The following is a 20,155-nucleotide window of genomic DNA, read 5'->3' on the forward strand; positions in this document are numbered from 1 at the left end:
GTACAGGATAAACTTAAAAAACAAAAACTGGTCTTGTAGCACTTCATGGACTAACAAAACATGTAGATATTATCATGAGCTTTCGTGGGCACAGCCTACTACTTCTTCACGAGAGCTCATGTAAATCTAAAGATATCATTTTATTATCACACAAATCCTATAGGTATAATTAAAGCAGTGCATTCTCATGTATGCAAGGCCTCAGGGTTTTCCTAAATCCAGCTAATGTTTGACTAAATGAATAACTGTGTCCACAAATGTTTTAATGGGCTGTAAAAAGTTACAAAATTTGTAGTTAGTTTTATTTTAACCTTTGTAGTAAAGAGGGTTCAGTTAAAGAGAGAGAGAGGAAAAAAAAGATGCAGACTTGCAAGCCACAAAGTAGCAGAAGATTCAAGATACAGGCAGTCCCCGGGTTACGTACAAGATAGGGACTGTAGGTTTGTTCTTAAGTTGAATCTGTATGTAAATCGGAACTGGCATCCAGATTCAGCCGCTGCTGAAACTGATTAGTTTCAACAGCAGCTGAATCTGGACACCAGTTCCGACTTACATACAGATACAACTTAAGAACTCCAGGCGTCCCCAAGTCAGCTGCTGCTGAAACTGATCAGCAGCTGATTCCAGGAAGCCCGGGGCAGAGGAACTCTGCCTCGGGCTTCCTGTAGTCAGCGGCTGGTCAGTTTCAGCAGCAGCTGAACCAGGACTCCTGGGGCAGAGCAGCTGGGGTGCTGCCGGGTTGGTCCAGTAGCGCCAAGGAGCGGTGCTGCGGGACTAACCGGCAGCACCCCACCTGCTCTACCACAGGCCCCAGGCTTTGCTCCACGTCTCCTTGGTCTGCTGGGAGGGGAGGGGGGGCACTAGCTGCGTTTCCCCCCCCCCCCCCAGCAAACCAGGGAGACGCTGAGCAAAGCGGCGGAGGACCCGGGGCCGGACCCGCGGCGCTTCCAGATCAGCGCCGCGGGTCCGGCCCGGGTCCTCCGCCGCTTTGCTCCCCGTCTCCCTGGTCTGCTGGCTCTCCCAGCAGACCAGGGAGACGGGGAGCAGCTTTTCTCGCCCCGGAAGAGGTGGGCGGCGGGACCAGGCGTCCCGCCGCTCCAGTCTTCCGGGGCGAGAAAATCCCCGTTTGTAACTGCGGATCCGACATAAGTCGGATCCACATAACTCGGGGACTGACTGTACATTTATCTTAGTGGAAGATCCAAGATTTCTTCTGTTGGGTGTTTTTGTACCTGTGTAGTACACTGATATAAGAGTGTGTATAAGCTCCTATCACAACCCTTCTGTCATGGTGTAAAAATAATGACTTTGCACTGGTACAACTCAAAATGGTTTAGGAAATAAGGAATCCCACAAGAAAATCTCGTATGGACATGGTGACATTTTGCCCTTTGCAAACCAGGATAAACTGCAACAGTTCCGTACTCTGAGCTTGCCCTCCTGCAATTAGATTAGCATAGCCATGACTTGACAAATATTGTCAGAAGAGCCGGCGCAGAGCAATCTGCGCATGCGCAGAGTGCAGAACCGCACTGCTGGCGAGCAGGGCTCACCGCCTCTTGATGAGCCCTGAGCATAGCTATGCCAACACAAACAAATACAAATGAAAAATTTAACAAAACCCGCAAAGCATAAAACCACCGTCAAGCTACACAGCTTTTGGTTTCTGCCCTCAAGGATAAGACAAAATTGCAAAATGGTCAGGCATGAATGTAGTAAAGCTAATTTAATTGGTAAAGTACCAAATAGGCCAATTATATGCAGTCTTTCAAAAAAATCTATTTCTGCATGATTAAGTAGCTACAGGAAATAAACCGAGTTCATGCACTAGTTTTGTTGATTAGTTTGTCTTGGTTAGATCTGCATATATGAAAGCGCATCCAACTAATACCACAACCAGTTTTTGGTAGTGTTTTTTTTTTTATTTGTAAAATAGCCAAAAGCTTTAGCAATAAAGGAGCAAAAATACCAGTTAGTACATCTGGAGACAAAGGGATGACCTTATTGGACCAACTCCTGTTGGTGAGAAACACAAGCTTTCAAGCCACAAAGAGCTCTTCTTTAGGTATGAGGAAAACAGAAGTCCTAGGGACTTTCTCTACAAAGAATGCACTTCAGTTAATATATCTATCATTCACATGCTGCAATTTTCTAAAGCTAAACTGTGGTTAAACATACAATGATTTTATCATTGGAAAACTGAGAATCCTGAGGCTAAACAGCAGTAATAAACAATGGCCTGGCTTCAGATACAGTAATTCATGGCAAGAAGAAAGCTCTCTCAAATGGAGCTGGAAGGAATGTAACTTGAGATTTCTACTGAATTATCTAATTGGAAAAAAAAACAGAAAAACACCCTAACCATCTTGACTGCAAAGATGGCATTCAGTTCACATTAGGAAGGTTAAGTGATTTCATGCAGGTTTGTCCTAAGTCTGAAGAGAAATAGTTCCTGGCTGTTTCTGAGATGTTTCCTATACTGCAGAACAGGCCTGGGAAGAATCCGGCCCACCAAGCAACCAGATCTGGCCTGCAAAGGCAGCGGGTAGCCCGAGATAGGCTCAGAAACACAGCTGCCTGGCCCCGTTTCCCTTTCAAAATTGTAATCTCGGAGGGGAAGGGGGAAAGCTTCAGGTGCTGCCCCTGCCCCTAGCACAATCCCGTTGGGCATTTTTTGGTCAAAAACTGGCCAATGAGAGTTGCCTGTTTGAGTAACAGGAAACCAAAATGCATCATGCCCCTCTGGCTCAATTATTTACACAAGCACATGGCTGAGCAGGCAGGCTGAGAAACATTTTAAGCTCTGCAAGACTTTAACTCTGTAGGCAAGCAGACAGGTTTGGCTGCTGGCTGGTACGTCTCATGGCCAGAGCCTGCCTCTGGCACCCAGGCCTCCCTTCACAACCCTCTGCCCCCCACTCCTGCCCCCATACCTCCTCTCAGATTTGGTACCCAATCTCCTGCCCCAGATCACAATTCCCTTCCTACACTAGTTCACATCCCAAAACCCTGCACTGCAGTCCCCTGACCTAGGTCACAATCGCCTCCTTTACCCCAACCCCCTCCCAAACTCCATTCTCCGTCCTGCACCCCAATCCCTTACCCCGACCTTCTTTCTGCACCCAATCTCCATCCCAGGCCCTGCACCTCCTCCTTTAATATCATGGAAAAGTGCAGCCCTCAACCACTTTCCAAAATCTTGGTGTGCGCCCCACTCCACTCGCCCCCCGACCCCATCAAAAGTTACTGCCCATCCATGCTGCAGAGTATGCACTGATCAGAGTGGTCAGTTTCACAGCTATTGTTCAGAGTTTTGGGTAGCAGTGGAACTGGAAAATGTTTGAGTTAAGTTCTTTCTGCTACAACAGGAAAAATAGATTCATAGAATATTAGAACTAGAGGGGACCTCGAGAGATCATCAAATCCAGTCCCCTGCCCTCATGGCAGGACTAAGCACCATCTAGGGATCAACCCTGAGAGATGTTTATCTAACCTGCTCTTAAATACTGGCAATGATAGAAGATGAAGAATCCTATCCTCTTCTCCTTGTGTCCCCCCCAAAATAAAAAGGAGCAAGTGAATCACCTTACTTGAGGACACTCCATGATCCTTTGGGGAGCCTATATATATGGAAGGGAGTAAAGCAAGTTCTATTTGGATGAGAGAGAATAAGAATAAGGAGATTGAAAAACAGGAAAGACACACTCTGATCTAGAATCAGGAAGAAACAAATAAGGGAAGAGAAGAAAGTACAATGAAAACAAGGACACAGTAAGACACTGTTTACATTTTATATGTTCAAAAAAGTTTTAGTTAGGTATTGAAAATAAATCTCAGGAAATAAAAAACCCTAAAGGAAAAAAATAGTTGGGCATCTGGTTGGATGGGTTTGGTTTGTTAGGGCGATTGACAGGTTTGAAGGGATTGATAGAAGTTTTCAGATATATGGTTCCTTTTATAGATTGTTTTCAGAGGCTTAGATGGTTTAAACACTGCTTTTCTTACATAGTTGTAACTATGCTAATAGATGCATTCACTCATCTGGTCAGAATATGAATCCAAGGTCCAAAATCCAACTCACCTGCCATTTTTGTTGATGTAAGTTGCTAAGTAACCATGATCTTCCCAGTTATGAATTGTTTCTGTCATTCCCTGCTCTTGAAAAACAGGCTGTAGACCTTTAAGAACGGCATTGCAATCAGCTGCAAGAGGAAGGGAAGGGAGGGAAAACACACAGTCAGTTAAGACATTCTGAGAAAACGGTTAGTTTACTACTCCTGCTGCTTTATTTATATTTCAAACAAGTTCTATAGTTTTTGGCAAGTGTCTGCCTATACCACACCATACTCTGCACCACCCTTTCACTGTAGCTTTTGAATCTGCAACCTGGGGCACCCTGATGCAAATAGGGAAGGGGAGAGGATGACTGGAGAAGGAAGTAAATTACTGTAACTGCTAGTCTTTATGTTCACTGTCCCCTGATTTATGACATCATCCCGGACAAGGAAGTTTTGTCAAACATGTATTTTTTAAGATTTGCGTGATCATAGGGCAGTGTCTAGTCTAATAGGATTAGCATTACTCAACCACTTCTACCACCATAAAAGCAAGACTCCAGGCTTGTACAGACATGCTTATTATGATAAGACCTAGTAATAGAGAAGCTACTGTATTGAATGACCTTGCAATTTATTATTCTCCCCAGGTTACTGCATTTAACATTTTCTCCAGTGACTCACTCATCAAGATGAGTCAAGCAATTCCACTAGAGACACAAGCAAGGGAAACGCTGAGGTGAAAGTTTGTAGCTAAGGGACACACAGCAATAGTAAGTACTATTGCGTGTTTCCCAACACTGTAATGTACAAATGCCGACTCTGAAAGGTACTGGCGGTGCCTGACCCCCAGTATGCCCCAAGCTCCATCCCCACTCCACTCCTTCCCCCAAGACCCCACCTGCTTTTTCTTGTCCCCCATCCCACTTCTGCCCTACCTCTTCCCACCCAGTTCCATCCTTTCCCCCGAGCACGCCGGGTCCTTGCTCCTCAGTCTCAAACACTGTGAAACAGCAAATCACAGCGGGCGGGAGGGGACAATGCTAATCTGCAGGGCTCCAAGTGGATGGAAGATGCAGGCAGGAGGGAAGGAGCTCATAGGGCAGTGGTCTCCAACCTTTTTACACCCAAGGTCACTTTTTAAATCTCAGAACGAGCAAAGATCCACTGCCCCATCCTTCCCCAAGACCCCACCCCTTACTTGAAGCCCCGCCCTCTCTATTCTCCTACTCTCCATCACTTGCTGTCCCCAGCCCTTATACACTCTACACTGCCATTTGGCCTGTCTAGACTGGACCAAATGTTAGAAAACCCCCTTCTTTTGGAATCCCCCTTATTCCTCGTGGAAAGGGGAATATAGGGGTGACAAAGAGCATGTTTGCTCTTCCACTAAAAAAGCAGAACAACAAATGCATCCCTGGATGTGGAAGAGTTTTTCTAGGATATCTCTGGAATCCTGGAAAAGCTCCTGCAGTCTAGCCGTACCCTCACCAGGTTGAGACAGGATGTGTGGGCTCTGGGGTGGGAATGAGGGATTTGGGTGTGGGAAAGGGTGAGAGGTGCAAGTTCTGGGAGGAAATATGGATGCAGGAGGAGGTGGAGAAGGGGATGCTGGCTCAGGGAGGGGGCTCCAGGATGGGGAGTGTTGGAGTCAGATGGAGGGTTGGGGTACTAAGCAAGCCATAGGCTTGTGGCTGTGAGGATGTAGGAATTTGGGTTGGGATATGTGAGGGGCTCCAGTATGTGAGGGAAGGGGGTTCCAGTGTATGATAGGCCCAGATCTAGGGTCTGGGGGGTGGTGGTGCAGGAGTGTTATAATGCTGCAGCCAGATGGGGGCTTGGCCCCAATTGGGGGTTTGTTGGCCAGGCTTTATTTTTAAATAAAATACAGTGTCAAACACAAAAAGTTTCTGCATTGTCTTTATTTATGAGAAGAGCAGGGAACCCGTTTTGAGTCAGGGAGTCACTGAGCCACAGAAAAGTCAGTTGGGGCCACACAAGGGAGATGCAAAAAAAAAAATATATATATATATATATATATACACACACACACACTCACACACACTCTCTCTCTCTCTCTCTCTCTCTCCCCTTCCCCTTCCCCTTCCCCCCCCCCCCCCCCCGCCCCCGGCCTTACTAATGTGGCCCCAACTGTGCTGGTGGGAGCAGAGGACATGGTAGTGAGGAAGTGTGCTAGTGGGTGCTGGGGCTGGCAAAGGGTTCTGCAGCAGGGCACCGGGGAGAGGGGACAGGGTGCCGAGGAGAGGGGACAGGGTTCTGCAGGAGGAGACAGGGTGCCAGTGGGGGCAGTGAGTCCCCTGCACCAGCCTCCTCCCAGGACTCTTCCGCCCCCCACCCCGAGGAGGGAAGCCCCGGTGCGCGCCTCCTCTGGGGACCTTCTCCCCCCCCCCCCACGCAAGTTCCACAGCCCTGAGGGAGGGGAGCAGCCAGCGCACTTCCGGAACCCCTGGAAGTGGCGTGCAGCTGCAGGACTTCTGTCCACCCCTCAGGAAGCCGGCACTACCTCCATTTTCGCTGGAGGTAGTGGGACTTCTCGGGGGGGGGGGGGGGAATAGGTGGGCCCCCGAATGCCTCACGATCGACCAGTCGATCACAATCGACCGGTTGGTGACCACGGTCATGGGGGGTCTGCTGGTAGTACCTTTGCACCCACCAGTTTTTTCAGCGAGTGATCCCACCCCTAAGCACCCAGAGTTGGCACCTATGCCACCATCAGCACCACCAATGAGCTACACTTTTAAATCTACTGACAAGAAGTCCTTCAGCTGAGGCTGTTCTTTGTTGGTCATCAGTTTTCTACCAAGAAAATTCTCATTTATGCACTGGACCTGTGTGTGTCAAACGACAGATGTTCCAGAGTTTAATAGACTCTTACGGGCCAAATCTAAACTGAAATTCTAAACTAAAATGGAATTACTTCAAGCAAAGCCTGTTCCCTCAAAGTTATTTACTTGCATTATCACTTAGACAATCCCAGAAGACGGAGGGGCAGAACTATCGTTCCATTATTTAAGAGGAGGCCATTATAACCTGCCAATTATAATCTAGCAAAATGCAGGACAATGTAGCACTTTAAAGACTAACAAGATGGTTTATTAGATGATGAGCTTTCGTGGGCCAGACCCACTTCCTCAGATCAAATAGTGGAAGAAAGTAGTCACAACCATATATACCAAAGGATACAATTAAAAAGGATACATTTTTAATTGTATCCTTTGGTATATATGGTTGTGACTACTTTCTTCCACTATTTGATCTGAGGAAGTGGGTCTGGCCCACGAAAGCTCATCATCTAATAAACCATCTTGTTAGTCTTTAAAGTGCTACATTGTCCTGCATTTTGCTTCAGCTACCCCAGACTAACACGGCTACTTTTCTATCACAATTATAATCTAGTTATTCTAGAATTTATATCCAATATATATTAACATCTATCCAAAGTCATCCCTACTGTGATCTCATTGAGTTTAAAGTAACACCTGAGAATGTTTGCATGGTTAACACCAAAAAGATAAATCTACTTTTGTAAATCAGTAATAATCTCTTTATAGTTAAAACAATCATGTTACAACACAAAAAAAAAATTCTGATGTGCATAAAATAAAGAGATTGCATCTTTTACTTCTTCTTTATGGTATTTTAGAAGCTGCAGCAGAGTGAAATGCTAAAACTAAACTGTGACTTAAGTTAGTTCATTTTGGAATTAGTTATCTATGTTAAATGTATGATTCTGGTAAAGTTATATGACACTCAGGATGTGTGTAGACTACAGGTTTGTTTGTTTGTTTTTTTAAAGTGGCCTTTTTTCAAAAAAAAATTTCCCTTGAGTCTGAACTGTTGCGTGTTCTTTCGAAAGTAAATAAAAAAAAATGTGGCAGTTTTTTCGACTGCGGAAAACCTCGTTTTACGATGAAGAACGCCTTTTTTGAAAGTGTTCTTTCGAAAAAAGGCACTATGTAATGCAAACTGTGCTTTTTCAAAAAAGAGTATCCAGACTGCCTGGGTGCTCTCTTTCGAAAAAGCGGCTTGCTTTTTTGAAAGTACTGGTTATAGTCTAGACGCTCTTTTTGGAAAGAGGCTTTTACAAAAGTACCTTTTGAAAAAGCCTCTTTCGAAAGAGGCTTGCAGTCTAGACGTAGCCTCAGTGCAAAACTGGTAGAAGAGCGTCATACAACTCAGGTTTTGATGTACATAACATTAGTCTCAAAGCATATCCCTCTGAGACAAGTGTTTGTAAAGACACCAAACTTCTGTCAGGGGTCCTCAACGCGGAGCCCATGGGTGCCATGGCGCCCACCAAGGCATTTATGTCCGCCCGCCTAGCGCCGCCCCCGCCCCCGGTACACGCATGGCCCCTGCCCTGGGCGTGTGGTGCATGCGCGGCCCCACCCCCAGGTGGCCCAGCAGCCCTATGCGGCACCCGCCACCCAAAAAGGTTGGGGACCACTGCCCTAAGACAAGGCTGGGCAAAGGGGCCTCCACAGGCCAGATCCTTCAACAGAGGCCATCCTGCTGTTCCCCCCCTCTCCAGGCCAATCGAAACCTGGGGACAGGGGAGTGCGCTAAGTCTCTCCTCCCACCCTCCCCCTGGCAAGGGCACACGGCACCTAGAGAGAAAACTCAGCTGTTTTAAAACAGCCAGTGGCTCTCTCTAGCTGCCGCGCAAACCTAGCAAGGTGGGGCAGAAGGCAAGAGACTTCACACGCTCCCCCTGCCCCCAGACCCTGACTAGCCTGAGGGCGGAGGGGGAGCATGCAAGGTCTCCTCCCATTACAGCACCTAGAGGGAACCTCCAGCTGTTTTAAAACAGCTGTTGATTCTCCCTTGGTGTGGAGAGGGAGGGGGCAGGGAGACTTCAAACATTCCCCCACCCCGAGGCAAATCAGGGTCTGGGGGGGGGTACGAGAAGTCTCCTGGCCCCACCCCTTCCGCCTGAGGCTCTGACCTTTCCGGAGCCGCCCGGGGCCACTTCAGAAATGTATGAAGTGTCCTCCTTTTTAAAAGTATTGCCCACCCCTGCCCTAAGGGAATCAAGCAAAACAGGCCTGCAGAACCAGGGCAGCACATGGCTCCATGGAGTAATTGCTGTACATGCCAGCTGCTTCCAGGAGTGTTGCAGGGCCAGGGCAGGAATAATCTTGCCTTAACTCCACTGCTCCATCACCCAGAAGCAGTTTCAGTTAAGTGGTGCCCAGCCACAGCCTGCTTCTTGAACCCCTGTCCCAGCCCTGAACCCACCTCCTGCCCCAAACATGAGTTCCCCTGCACCCAAAACCCTTCCCAGAGCTTGCATCCTGAAACCCCTCCTGTATTCCAACCCCCTGGCCTAAGCACAGGGCCCTTCCCACACGCCAAACCCCTTGGACCAAGACTAGAGTCGGCAACCCAACCCAACCCCCCACCCCAGCCTGGTGAAAGTGAGTGAGGATGGGGGAGGAAGCGGGATGGAGTGAGCAGGTGAGGCCTCAGGGAAGGGTTGGAGCAGGGGCAAGGCCTCAAAGAGGGGGCGGGAAGGAAGTGGGGCAAGGATATTTGAGTTTGGGGTAGATCTTACATTGCACTTAAACTGAAAAAGTGATCTTATTGTTACGAAGGTCGGAGATCACTGCTCTAGTGGAATAACTATAGCTATAGGTTTGTCAATATAGCTACATGAATAAACTATTCCAGAGTAACAGTGATTTTATTCAACAATTACTCTGCTTTGGCTGATCAGTTTCTCTTCCATAGAAGAGAAGCTCTAAAACTTAGGAGCATGTTTTCCACCAAGTACAAAGACCACCAGACTAAACTGCCAATGTGATTATTGATAGCCCACATATTTGAGTACAGCTTCAACATAATGGCAATCATCCATCTAATGCTACCAAACCAACTGAAATACTAAAGAGGAGCAAAAAAAAATTTCCTTTATTTTTCCCTATAAACAGGGTCACAAGAATCTCTAATTCACCCCCTCTTGCCAAAATGCATTAAGCTAGCAAGGCACTGCCTTTCAGATAAAGATCAAATAATGTTGGAGTTCATATTTATCTTTTATCTTCTAAGCCACATCCATTATACACCCCAGATTGCAATTTATACTTAATTAGAATTAAGAAAAAACAAGTTCTGCTGAAAAACACTGAACTATTTGGGTACTGACATGCTTTGATTTTACTTGCGTCTAGTGTTCACACATGCGCAAGTGTAGGTGGACTCTCCTTCCGAACAGGGATGTAACAGTGCAGGTCTGGGGTCGGCAACCTACGGCACATGTGCCGTAAGTGGCACATGAGCCGATTTCCGGTGGCACATGGGGCAGGAGCTCAGCCCCACTTCTCCCGCCCTGAGCAGCGAGGATCCTGCGCTGCCGCTTGAGCCTCATGGTCAGTGCGCAGCTGCAGCCCTGGCAGCGGCGGGGGGGGGGGGGGGAGGGAGGGAAGCAGAAAGGCTGCAGATTGGGCTGTGTGTCAGCAGCCGGTGCTCTCTCCCTTCTCCACCCGCCCAACTCCATGGCAGCAGTGAGCCGGTGAAAGAAGGGAACTGCTGCTGGTGGTGGGCACGTGGGGGCTCAGCCAGGCAAGCTCATCCAGCGGCAACCTGGCAACTGAGCTCGGCAGCAGGGTTTTGCTGCGGCAGCTCGATGGGGACTGTGTGTGGGACAGAGCCCCACAGGGGAAGCCTGTTTGGGGCTGTGGCAGCAGAACTGCAGCAGCAAAACTGGGACCGCGGCAACTCAGCTGGGGCCGGGGAAAGCTGGCAGCCTGATTGGGGCTGCATGCAGGCTGGCAACAGGGCTAGTGCCCCAACAACAAGGCTGGTGCCCCATGCTGGCGGGCCAGCTGCCATGCTGGCTGGAGCAGAAGTTATGGCAGAAGGGCTGGGGCAGCCGTGTCACCCAACCAGCAGCAGGTTGAAGGAGCCGAAGGCAGGTTGGGGCAGCAGGCTGAGGGGGTCAGTGGCACGGGAGCATAGTTCCCTACTTTCTGAGCTAGCTCCTGTACAGCAGGGAACTCAGCTTATCACAAGGGGCAGGGTGTTGTCTTGCTGAGCACGCAGCTAAAGGGAGCTGCTCCATGCTTGAAAGGAGCAGCTCCGAGAAAAGGTAATAAAAAGCAAGATAAAGTGAGAATAAGAGGCTAGGCAGGGGGAGGAGGAGTGGTTAATTGGGAAGGGGAGTGGGAGTAAGAGGGGAGGAGAGCTTGAAGAATCCCTTGTGCATGGCGGAAAGAAGCAGAAACTCAGCACTCCCAAGCCTCCTGGGAAGGGGGATGTAAGGGGCTGACTGCATGGGGTAGGTGGGGGAAGGAGCGGGTGGGAGGTAGTGTACTTGTACTATGAGGCGGTGGATAATTTGTTTGTGCTTTAGCTGGGAGTTAGGACAGAACAGACTGCTAGTGCTTGTTACTTTGAGAAGCAGGATTTTATCCCAGCCTCCACCTGGGCTGGGGGGAGCAGAATGCACAGGGGTAGGTTGGGGGAAAGACCATTATTGACGTTTGCTAACCCCTGGTGTAGGTGGCTAAGCAATTAACCAATACACAGAAGCTTTTCTGTTAATGTTACCAACTGCCCACATCCACACCCCACAGCTCTGCCAGTAAATTCTTCAGAGGGCTGGCCAGCAGCCTGGCTCAGTCCTGGTTCACGCCAGCTCCTGGGAGCTACCCCCGCTGCAGCTCTGCACGGAAAGTATTATTGCAGAGCTGCAGCAGGAGCAGCAGCGCAAGTCAGGACTAAGCCAGGCTGCCTGATCACCAACTCCTAAAATACTCGTAGTGCAGAGCTGCAGCAGAGATAGTTACTGGACCTGGCACAAACCAGGACTGAGTGCTTGCAGTGCTAACCCTTATTAATGGTGTAGTGACATAATTTGTGTTGACTACATGATTAACGAACTGCACGCTTCTTAACATCCCTACTTCCAAAGCTCCATAATATACATGCAGTGTTAAGCGGTGGTGTAAATTCAAACATTTTACAGGGGACATATTTTTTCTGAAATGTAATAAAATGCAATCTCTACCCTCCCTCCCCAAAAACACTCCACATTTTTTTGCCTTCTTTCATACTCCATATTTTCTGGGAAGCTTTTGACCTTCTCCCTGACTCCATATCCACTAGAAATTATTATATTTCCTATCCAGCAATGGAATAGCAACATCCTTGATGTAAGCACCAGCACAGACAAAACTCAAGTGTTTATAAGAGAAAGTTTTCATTACTTGCTGTTGAATAACCTGTTCCTGTTGTCTGCACTGCTAGAATTGGTATAGCCTCTCCCTGCCAAGAAAACTGGTTCCACGTTTTTTAATTTCGACATTACCCTTGGTGCTTTGTCATGTGTTGACTCTCCCATACCCCTGACATCCTTACCAATACTTATCCCCCTTTCATCATCTTCTCCCTCCCACTGTCCTTCCTTTACTTCTTGTTTTCTCCTACAAGATTGTAAGACTGCTATAGAAGCATGAAAATGAAACTGCTGGGTGGCTAGTTAGATAAATTGTGGACATAGTACTTTTCAGACCAGCAGATTTAAGTGAAAAGCACAAAGGCTTGTGGTCTACACTTGAAAATTATGTCGGATTAAGTACATCGTGTACGGCTGTGAAAAATCTACACACCTGAGCTTCATAGCTAGGTTAACCTAAGTCCCATATAGAGAGCAGTAGAATTCCTTCACTGACATATTTATCACTCTCAAGGGAGGAGGAGAACTTATGCCTACAAGACAACTCCTCTTGTCAGAGAAGGCAGTGTTTGCACTGAAGTGCCATGGCACTTATTTTTAAAATAAGTGAATTTGCTTCCATCTCCCAGATCAGAGTGGGAGAAAATATTCAGAGAGTATCCCTGGACAAGGCAAAGTGTATCCTCTGATCATAAGAGCAACTCAAGTGAAAGAATGTCTTTCCATTTAGTTCAAATTTTGATGCAAGTTCAGGCTGGGAACATTAGTTCACAGTTCACACTGCAATTTAACAAACTGCATTTATTTAAAATGTCAAGTAAAATTAATAATTATCCTAGTATTTGGCATTTATGCTTTGAAAGGGATGAAACTGAAAGGGTCTAGATATCAAAGAATACAATATCAATTTTACTATTATGTTCAATGATTAACATCTGCATAAGTTTTAAGCATCCTGTATGGGCATAACAACATGCTTCTAAAAGACGCAGTTTGGAATAGCTACAGATGTTCTTCTGAAAAATTACGGTTGCCAAAAAGCTGGTCACTGATAAAAATCAATGAATTTAAGTGCTGTCTTAAGACAACAACAAAAAGCCATTATGATCTACTTGTCTGACCTCCTGCACTATACAGACCATAACATTTCAGTCCATTTCCAGAATTCAGCCCCATAATTTGCAGATGAACCAGACCATCTCTTTTTGAAAGACGTCCAATCTTGATTTAAAGCCCCCTAGTAAGAGATTTGTCAGTAAATTCCAAATGTTTATTACCCTCTTGTTCATTATGCATCTTTTTTTCCCAGTGGGTTCCAGTTTTAATTTTGAGCAATTTGATTATGATGTCTTTGTCCTCTGGATATTTATCCAGAGGACAAGAGGCAGAGGCAGCAGCATGGAGGGATGGGAGAGCAGGAGGCTCTGAGGAACCAGCTTTTAAGCCAGCTCCCTCCTCTCCTCCACCCCCCAAACACCAGCTCCGGCCTACGCCTCCCTCACTGGGCTGCCCCCCCATCCTCCCCTGCCCACTTCTGTTTCCTCTGATAGAAAGACGGCAGCAGGGAGGGGAGTGGCTCGCATGAGCAGATACACATGGGGAGCTGGCTTAAAAAAAGCCAGCTCCTCACATATACAGGCTTCCACATGACCCTCCCCCCCCCCACCCTCCACACTGCTGCCTCTGTATCAGGCAGCTCCAGTGCTTAAGGGGAGCTTGCGCCTCTGATATGGAGGCAGCAATGGAGGGAACGTGTGTAGTCAATAAGATTAGCCAATAAGCCTAGGCTTATCAGTTACTCGTATAGTCAACTACATCCCTACTGAGGTGTTATATGCAATCACCCTCCATACATAATGTGAGTAGCCTGGGAAAAGACCAATCTGAATGCCTAACAACTTTGACAGTTCAAGGCGATGGACGCATGGGACTCTGTAGTCCATAGTTATATGGCTCCAGCAGCAGCACGTCTAATGCTTTACCACCTCACAATCATGTGCTCTTATCCCTTATCCATGATTTAAGGGTTTATGGCCCTATGAAATGTATATATCCATAGTACACTAGCTCTGTGCCAGGAATTAAGGTTGAAGGGGAAGAGCAGAACCCGCTCCCCCACCTCCCACACACGCGCACTCTTTTGATTTAGGAAATAGCAAATGAATCTGTGGGTTATGATTATGCATAGCTGTAAAAATGGCAGAATCAAGTTCATTAGTCATCTAATTAAGAGGTGCATTTTCATTTAACTGACAGTATCCAATATTTCTTGCCTCTATCCCAAAGATAATTTGGTTCTGTGGCAGGAGGAAGGGTGAATTCATCCACTTGAACAAATTACAGCAGTGGAGTTTATAAAATTAAGAATTATATGCTCTTGGGAAGAGGTGGCAATCTTGGGAAGAGGTGGCAATTTTGGAGGTCAGCGGCCTCCAAAGAGACTTCATCTCTTAATGTGAGGGCTCTCAGGGGAGACATACAATTTATTCATTAAGCTATGTTTTCCATATCTACTTATTCTGAGTAGAGTTTTAGCTTCCCAGGTTTTCTAAAGTTCAGGGATGCTGTTTGTTCTTGTATTAATAGCCTTTAATTGTAGCTTTTGTTTAAGGGATGTTTAAAGAAGAAACTAAAGAATATAACAGCGTACCAAATCCCATTCTAATATGAGCTTTCAAACTGAGCTACTTAAATTCTTGAAAATGTGTCCACTAAAACACAATTGGCCTTGGCAACAAACACCTCCCCCAATACTAAGTTTAGCAGCATTCTGTTCTCTGTAACAAACATCACCATAGGAAAATCCTTTGTTTTTGTGAACACTGGGTCTGCACAGAGACAGAACTGCAGGAAGCACAGCTCTGTACCAGAATTATCAAGACAGAGGAGAATTGAATTTTTAATAATTTGCACAGTTTTAAGTTGATTTGTATCTCAAACAAGCAGAATACTGATAAAGCTGGGTGGAAATGACAGACCTGTTCCTGTATTCAACTGTACATGGAAAAAGTAGACGACCATTAGGAATGTCTTTAATGCTCATGGTACTTAGCCCACATGGAGCTTTTAGGACAGTGGTTCTCAAACTTTTTAATTGGGTCACCAGGGTCAGCATTAGACGTGCTGAGACTCGGGGCTGGTAACCAGTCCCCATCAGCATATAATTAAATACAGTAAAAGCAAAATGTGAAATCTGTTAAAAACCATAATCCCAAAAATCCTGAGGAAATTCCATTCTGCCTATCTAAATGCCACATGAAGTTTCAATTGGATAGACCATTTTTTACTTCCCGTTCTTAACAATTGCATAGTTGTATACATTACATTGGGTATGTAGTACCACGGATTTGCTTGGCTCTTGACAGATAAAGGTACAGCCTTTAGGTTTAGAAGCAGAAGTGAAAGTAGACACCAAGACTCACCAGTGTGTCCTCTACCAAGCCTGGTGTCCTTTGCTGGGGGGAGGGCCCTGGGGCCCCCTTAAGGGATGGGACCTTGGGGTAGAATGGGTAGGGCTAGAGACAGCCTCCCCCCCACACACACTCCCAGCAGCGTTCCCTGTAATCTGTGCACTGTGCAGCCACTCAGGAGGGATTCAAATGCTGCACAGCTGATTAGCAGAGTGCCCACAGCTATGTTTTTCATTTCTACTGGTGGTGAACATTCACACATGCCTCAGTGCACATTAAACTTTTTCTGTACTTGAATGGAAAAAATTTGCACATGGATGCAAAAATTAGAGAACATTACCAGCCAGTTCTTCACCTCTACTTAGAACCTAAATTGGATAATGTGCGACGAGGTCAGGGTTGCAAATAAAGGGGAGAAGACTTCGGCCTGAGCTACACTAGAGAGCTAGGTCAGCATAACCAGGACTCGCCGAACCACGGTGAGCCCCGCTCGCCAGCCGCGCTTGTCCAGCAATCTGCGCATGCGCAGACTGTTTTGCGCATGCACAGATCGCCCGAACCCGGCTCTTCCGGGTTGCAATCTACTCGCCACGGGCAAGTAGACTGTATTATTTGTCAAGCCCTGAGCATAACTATATTGCTCAGGGGGTGTGAAAAAGGTATGCCTGTGAGAAGTGTAGTGAAGATGATCTAAGCCCCCATATTGACAGAATTCTTCCATTGCCTCTTGGGGAGTTGGATTACCTATGCTGACAGGGGAAACCCTCCATCAGCGTAGGTAGCATCTACACAGATAAAACATACTCACTGCAGTGTAACTCAAGGAGTAGTGCACACTTTTTCTTTTAAAAAATTCCTTAAACTGATTCAACATGCATCTGTAACACTGCCTTCAATGACTCCAGAGTCCGAGTACCATCCTCAAGGCCAACTGTTAAGAACCAGGGCACGAACCCCCCAAATGGCTGGGAGTTGTATACCTAGATTTCACCAACCAAATATCAAGTGTAAACACCTCTAACAGTAGAACAACCTTTACACAGAATCACAGACAGTCCCACTGGCTACTCCAGGCTCTCTCAGCATCCAGGGGTCTGCTTTGGTTCCCTTTGTGACAGATGGTCCCTTCCATCAATATTCAGGTTACTCCCTCTCCTAAGGGCTCATCTAGACCACAGTGAAGTGCCGAAAGAGCTCTGTGGGAATTTGCATGTCTTCTTTCAAAAGTGAAAGTACTTTGGACGTGGCTTTTTTCGGCAAACCCCCTACACTTTTTTCAAAAAGCTGCTTTTCCTCAAAAAATGAGGTTTACGTGGCTTTTCGAAAAGGGGGGAGGAGTTCGCCGAAAAAAGCCACGTTCAAACTACTTTCAAAAGCTCTGCTTTTGAAAGTGAGATCGGAAGAAGATATGCACTTACATATCCTCTTTCGGCACTTCCGTGTAGTCTAGATGAGCCCTATAAGAGCAGGCAGTCACTTCAGGTCAATCACACTTTAGAATGAGATCTTATATCAAAGGCAAGATTTGTATCCAGTCCTATAATAAATCTTTATGTAGTTTATTACATAAAAAAAAAGAGACAGTAATTTACAAGGTCAAAGCAACTAAACTTATATACACAAATGAAGTACAATCTTACATTTCAAAAAGTAAGAGAATCTTATATAATATGAAAGCCCTGCATGGACACTGAGTCTGATCCATTATGGCAACTCCTATGTTCTTATCTATTCTAATTTCCATTCCCTGTTTTCCCCCCAACCCATATAAACAACTCATTCCTGTCCTTTTCCCTTAGTCAACTCAGAGTTCTGCCACTTTTTCACATATATGTACCTTCTCCATTTCCAAACAGTTTATCCAGCAGTTTTCATTCTATGGTGACTAAGGGGTCCGTGAAAGGTTATCGTTACCACAGAGGAGTGATTTTTAACCAGGGGTCTGCAGACTATGTTCAAGATTTCCAAAGAGGACAGCATCTCCATTTGAAATTTTTCAGGAGCTCACAAATGAAAAAAAGTTGAAAACCACTGCCTTTCTTTGCACTAGTGATGGCTAAAACTCAAATACACTAGCTCAATAGATTGAAATAGAGAGTGGAGAATAAACATCACAGACTTAATAAAGTGTGTCAATAACTTTGCCAGTCATTTACACTCACTTCTTCATATGTTGTCTATTAAGATGAGATTGATGGCATTATATAATAGCAAGCCCTATGCCAAAGCATCTAGTGTACTATTGGTGTTATTGAAAACATGGAAAATTGTAGTACAGTGTCCAAATAATGCACCTGAACCTAGGCATTTTGTCTAAGGGAGATGGGGGTAGGGAACTATTGTTGAGGCCACTGGTGCGCTTTTAAGTGTCGGAACACTCACTTAGACAAAGTACTGGTGTTTTTACAATTGTCTTCCATATACATATCTAAGTTAAACTTTGCTTTGAGTTGGTTGTTATGGCCACCAAGTGTCTCAATTTTGGCATGAAATACTAAAAAACTTTTTCCTTTTGTTTGGAGTTATTTTATTAGCCTCTGGACTACTGCTCATCTGAAGTCCAACCTATGTTTTTATTTGCTAAGCATGGACTGTGAGCTCAGGAGGACACGAGGAAGACATGTTCCTTGCCTTCATGAGTTTTACCATCTAAAGCCATTTCTCCACAAGGGCATTCTGAGTGGGCATTATGGTTCACCCTCACCTTAAAAAAATCAGGGCCAGCATAGACAGATAATTCAAATCAAACCCAAGAGCCACTGGCCCACAGGCCTACAGTTTCTTGTAACTGGCCATCACCAGAAAAATCTTCATCCCTATATAAAGACTGCCTATTCTACATCTAGCAAAGCTAGATTTAAAATACTTTTGGGATGGTTGGAATTCAAACTAGTTTGGGGGAAGAGAGCCTTTTGCTTCAGTTTCAAGCATCATGGTCAAACTCAGTATTTGCTTTCATTTTTTTAGTTGAATAAGGATTCATTAGCCTCACTTCTCAGATATGATAAATTAATCTCCAAAGCAGCTGTTTGACTCACAGAGCCTAACCATAGTCCCTCAATACAAGTACTTTTCCTGGCTTCTGTACAGCACAAATAATATTCCTTGCTTGTTGGAATTCAATGGCTCCGCTCCATCCCTTTTCTATTTTTGACTCCACCTACTTAACAGCTGCACTCAGGCAATTAACACACACTCACAAGTTGTTCCTTATTGTGTTAAGTATTTTATGGTTTTGCTCAGTTTAGCAAAGCAAATCCCTTCAGCACTGCTGGGGAGCTGGGAGCATTTTAGGAACCACTTCCAACTAATCAAAGAATGTTTTTCAATTACGCTAGGATGGGTCTCAAAACAATCTTCTCCAAGAGAGAAGAGAGGCTTTAAACACTAATCATGCCTGTCAGAAATTGGCATGCGGATTCCATAAAAGGCATGCTTCTTGCAAGATAGTCGAGAGAAAGAGAGAGCGAGAGAGCGAGCAGTGGCATGGTGATATACCACTTTTTTCATAGACAGCAGTCTTGCACACACTTGCACCAAAACGGTGCAAAATAAAAAAAAGAAAGATTTTCCAAAAAGTCTGATATTGACAGAAATAAAGAAAAGGTTGTTCTGCTACCCAACCGACTGTAATTAGAATAACTGTTTGTAGCAACAGTTTTGCATGTAGACCAGTTCTTGAAGTAAGGCTGGGTTAGACACACCAAACCATTGATGGTCAGTGAAGGTAGGACTGGAGGAAGCAAGCCCCCAGCCCTACTCCCAACCCAGCCCCACCCCTTCCAGTGAGGCCCCACTCTAACACATGCACACCCCCACTACCATAGGGAGGTGACCTGGGACAGGGAATTGGGGAGTGAGAGAAGGTGCGGTGCCAGAGGAAGGCTCTGGCCAGGAGGCATTTATCTTAGGCAGCTCCCAGCCAGCAGCCCAATGGGGACCCCCAGGCAAGCTTCCTGCTTGCCACAGCCCCAGGCTGCTCAAAACAGATGGAGGCCCCCACCTTGTGCTACTCTGAGCTGCATGCCCCTGGAAGAGGTAGGGCACAGGGGGGAGATTTTGCCCACTGCCCCTGCCTTCAGCCCAAATCATTGCATCTGATCATCAGATTCCAGGCAACGGGAGCTGCAATGATTGGCCAGGGGAAAAGGCAACACAGAAAGTCTCTCCTCTCACTCCCCGCCAGGGTGGGCGGTGGCTAGAGGGAGCCATCAGCCATTTTGAGCAGCCCCTAGCTGCAGCAGGAGAGCGCCTGCCTTGGGATCTTGGAAGAGTGGGCCGCAAGCCAGATCAAAAGGCCTTGCCCAACCTTATACTAAATGCAGGATTAACATAGGTTGTCATAATTTCAAGTTTAATTTGGAAGGTTTATTTTTTAAAAGAAAAATGTATTTAATTACAAAATCCCTTATTAACTGATTTGTATGCATTAATCTCTTTTCAGAACGTAACATGTAAAAAGGCACCTCATTCGGCATATCTGCCACGTGTGT

General features: G+C 46.0%; 1 protein-coding gene across 1 annotated transcript in view; it reads right to left on the reverse strand.

The window, feature by feature from the left end:
• SMS (spermine synthase) overlaps positions 1-20,155 on the reverse strand; it is a 67,143-nt gene that overhangs the window by 38,954 nt on the left and 8,034 nt on the right. Inside the window, exon 2 of the mRNA XM_075913321.2 lies at positions 4,082-4,202. Coding sequence (XP_075769436.1) covers positions 4,082-4,202 — 121 coding nt within the window. The remainder of the gene's footprint in view (positions 1-4,081; positions 4,203-20,155) is intronic.

The sequence above is a fragment of the Pelodiscus sinensis genome, chromosome 1 (genome assembly GCF_052426305.1).
Source record: "Pelodiscus sinensis isolate ZL-2025 chromosome 1, ASM5242630v1, whole genome shotgun sequence".
Classification (NCBI taxonomy): Eukaryota; Metazoa; Chordata; order Testudines; family Trionychidae; genus Pelodiscus; species Pelodiscus sinensis.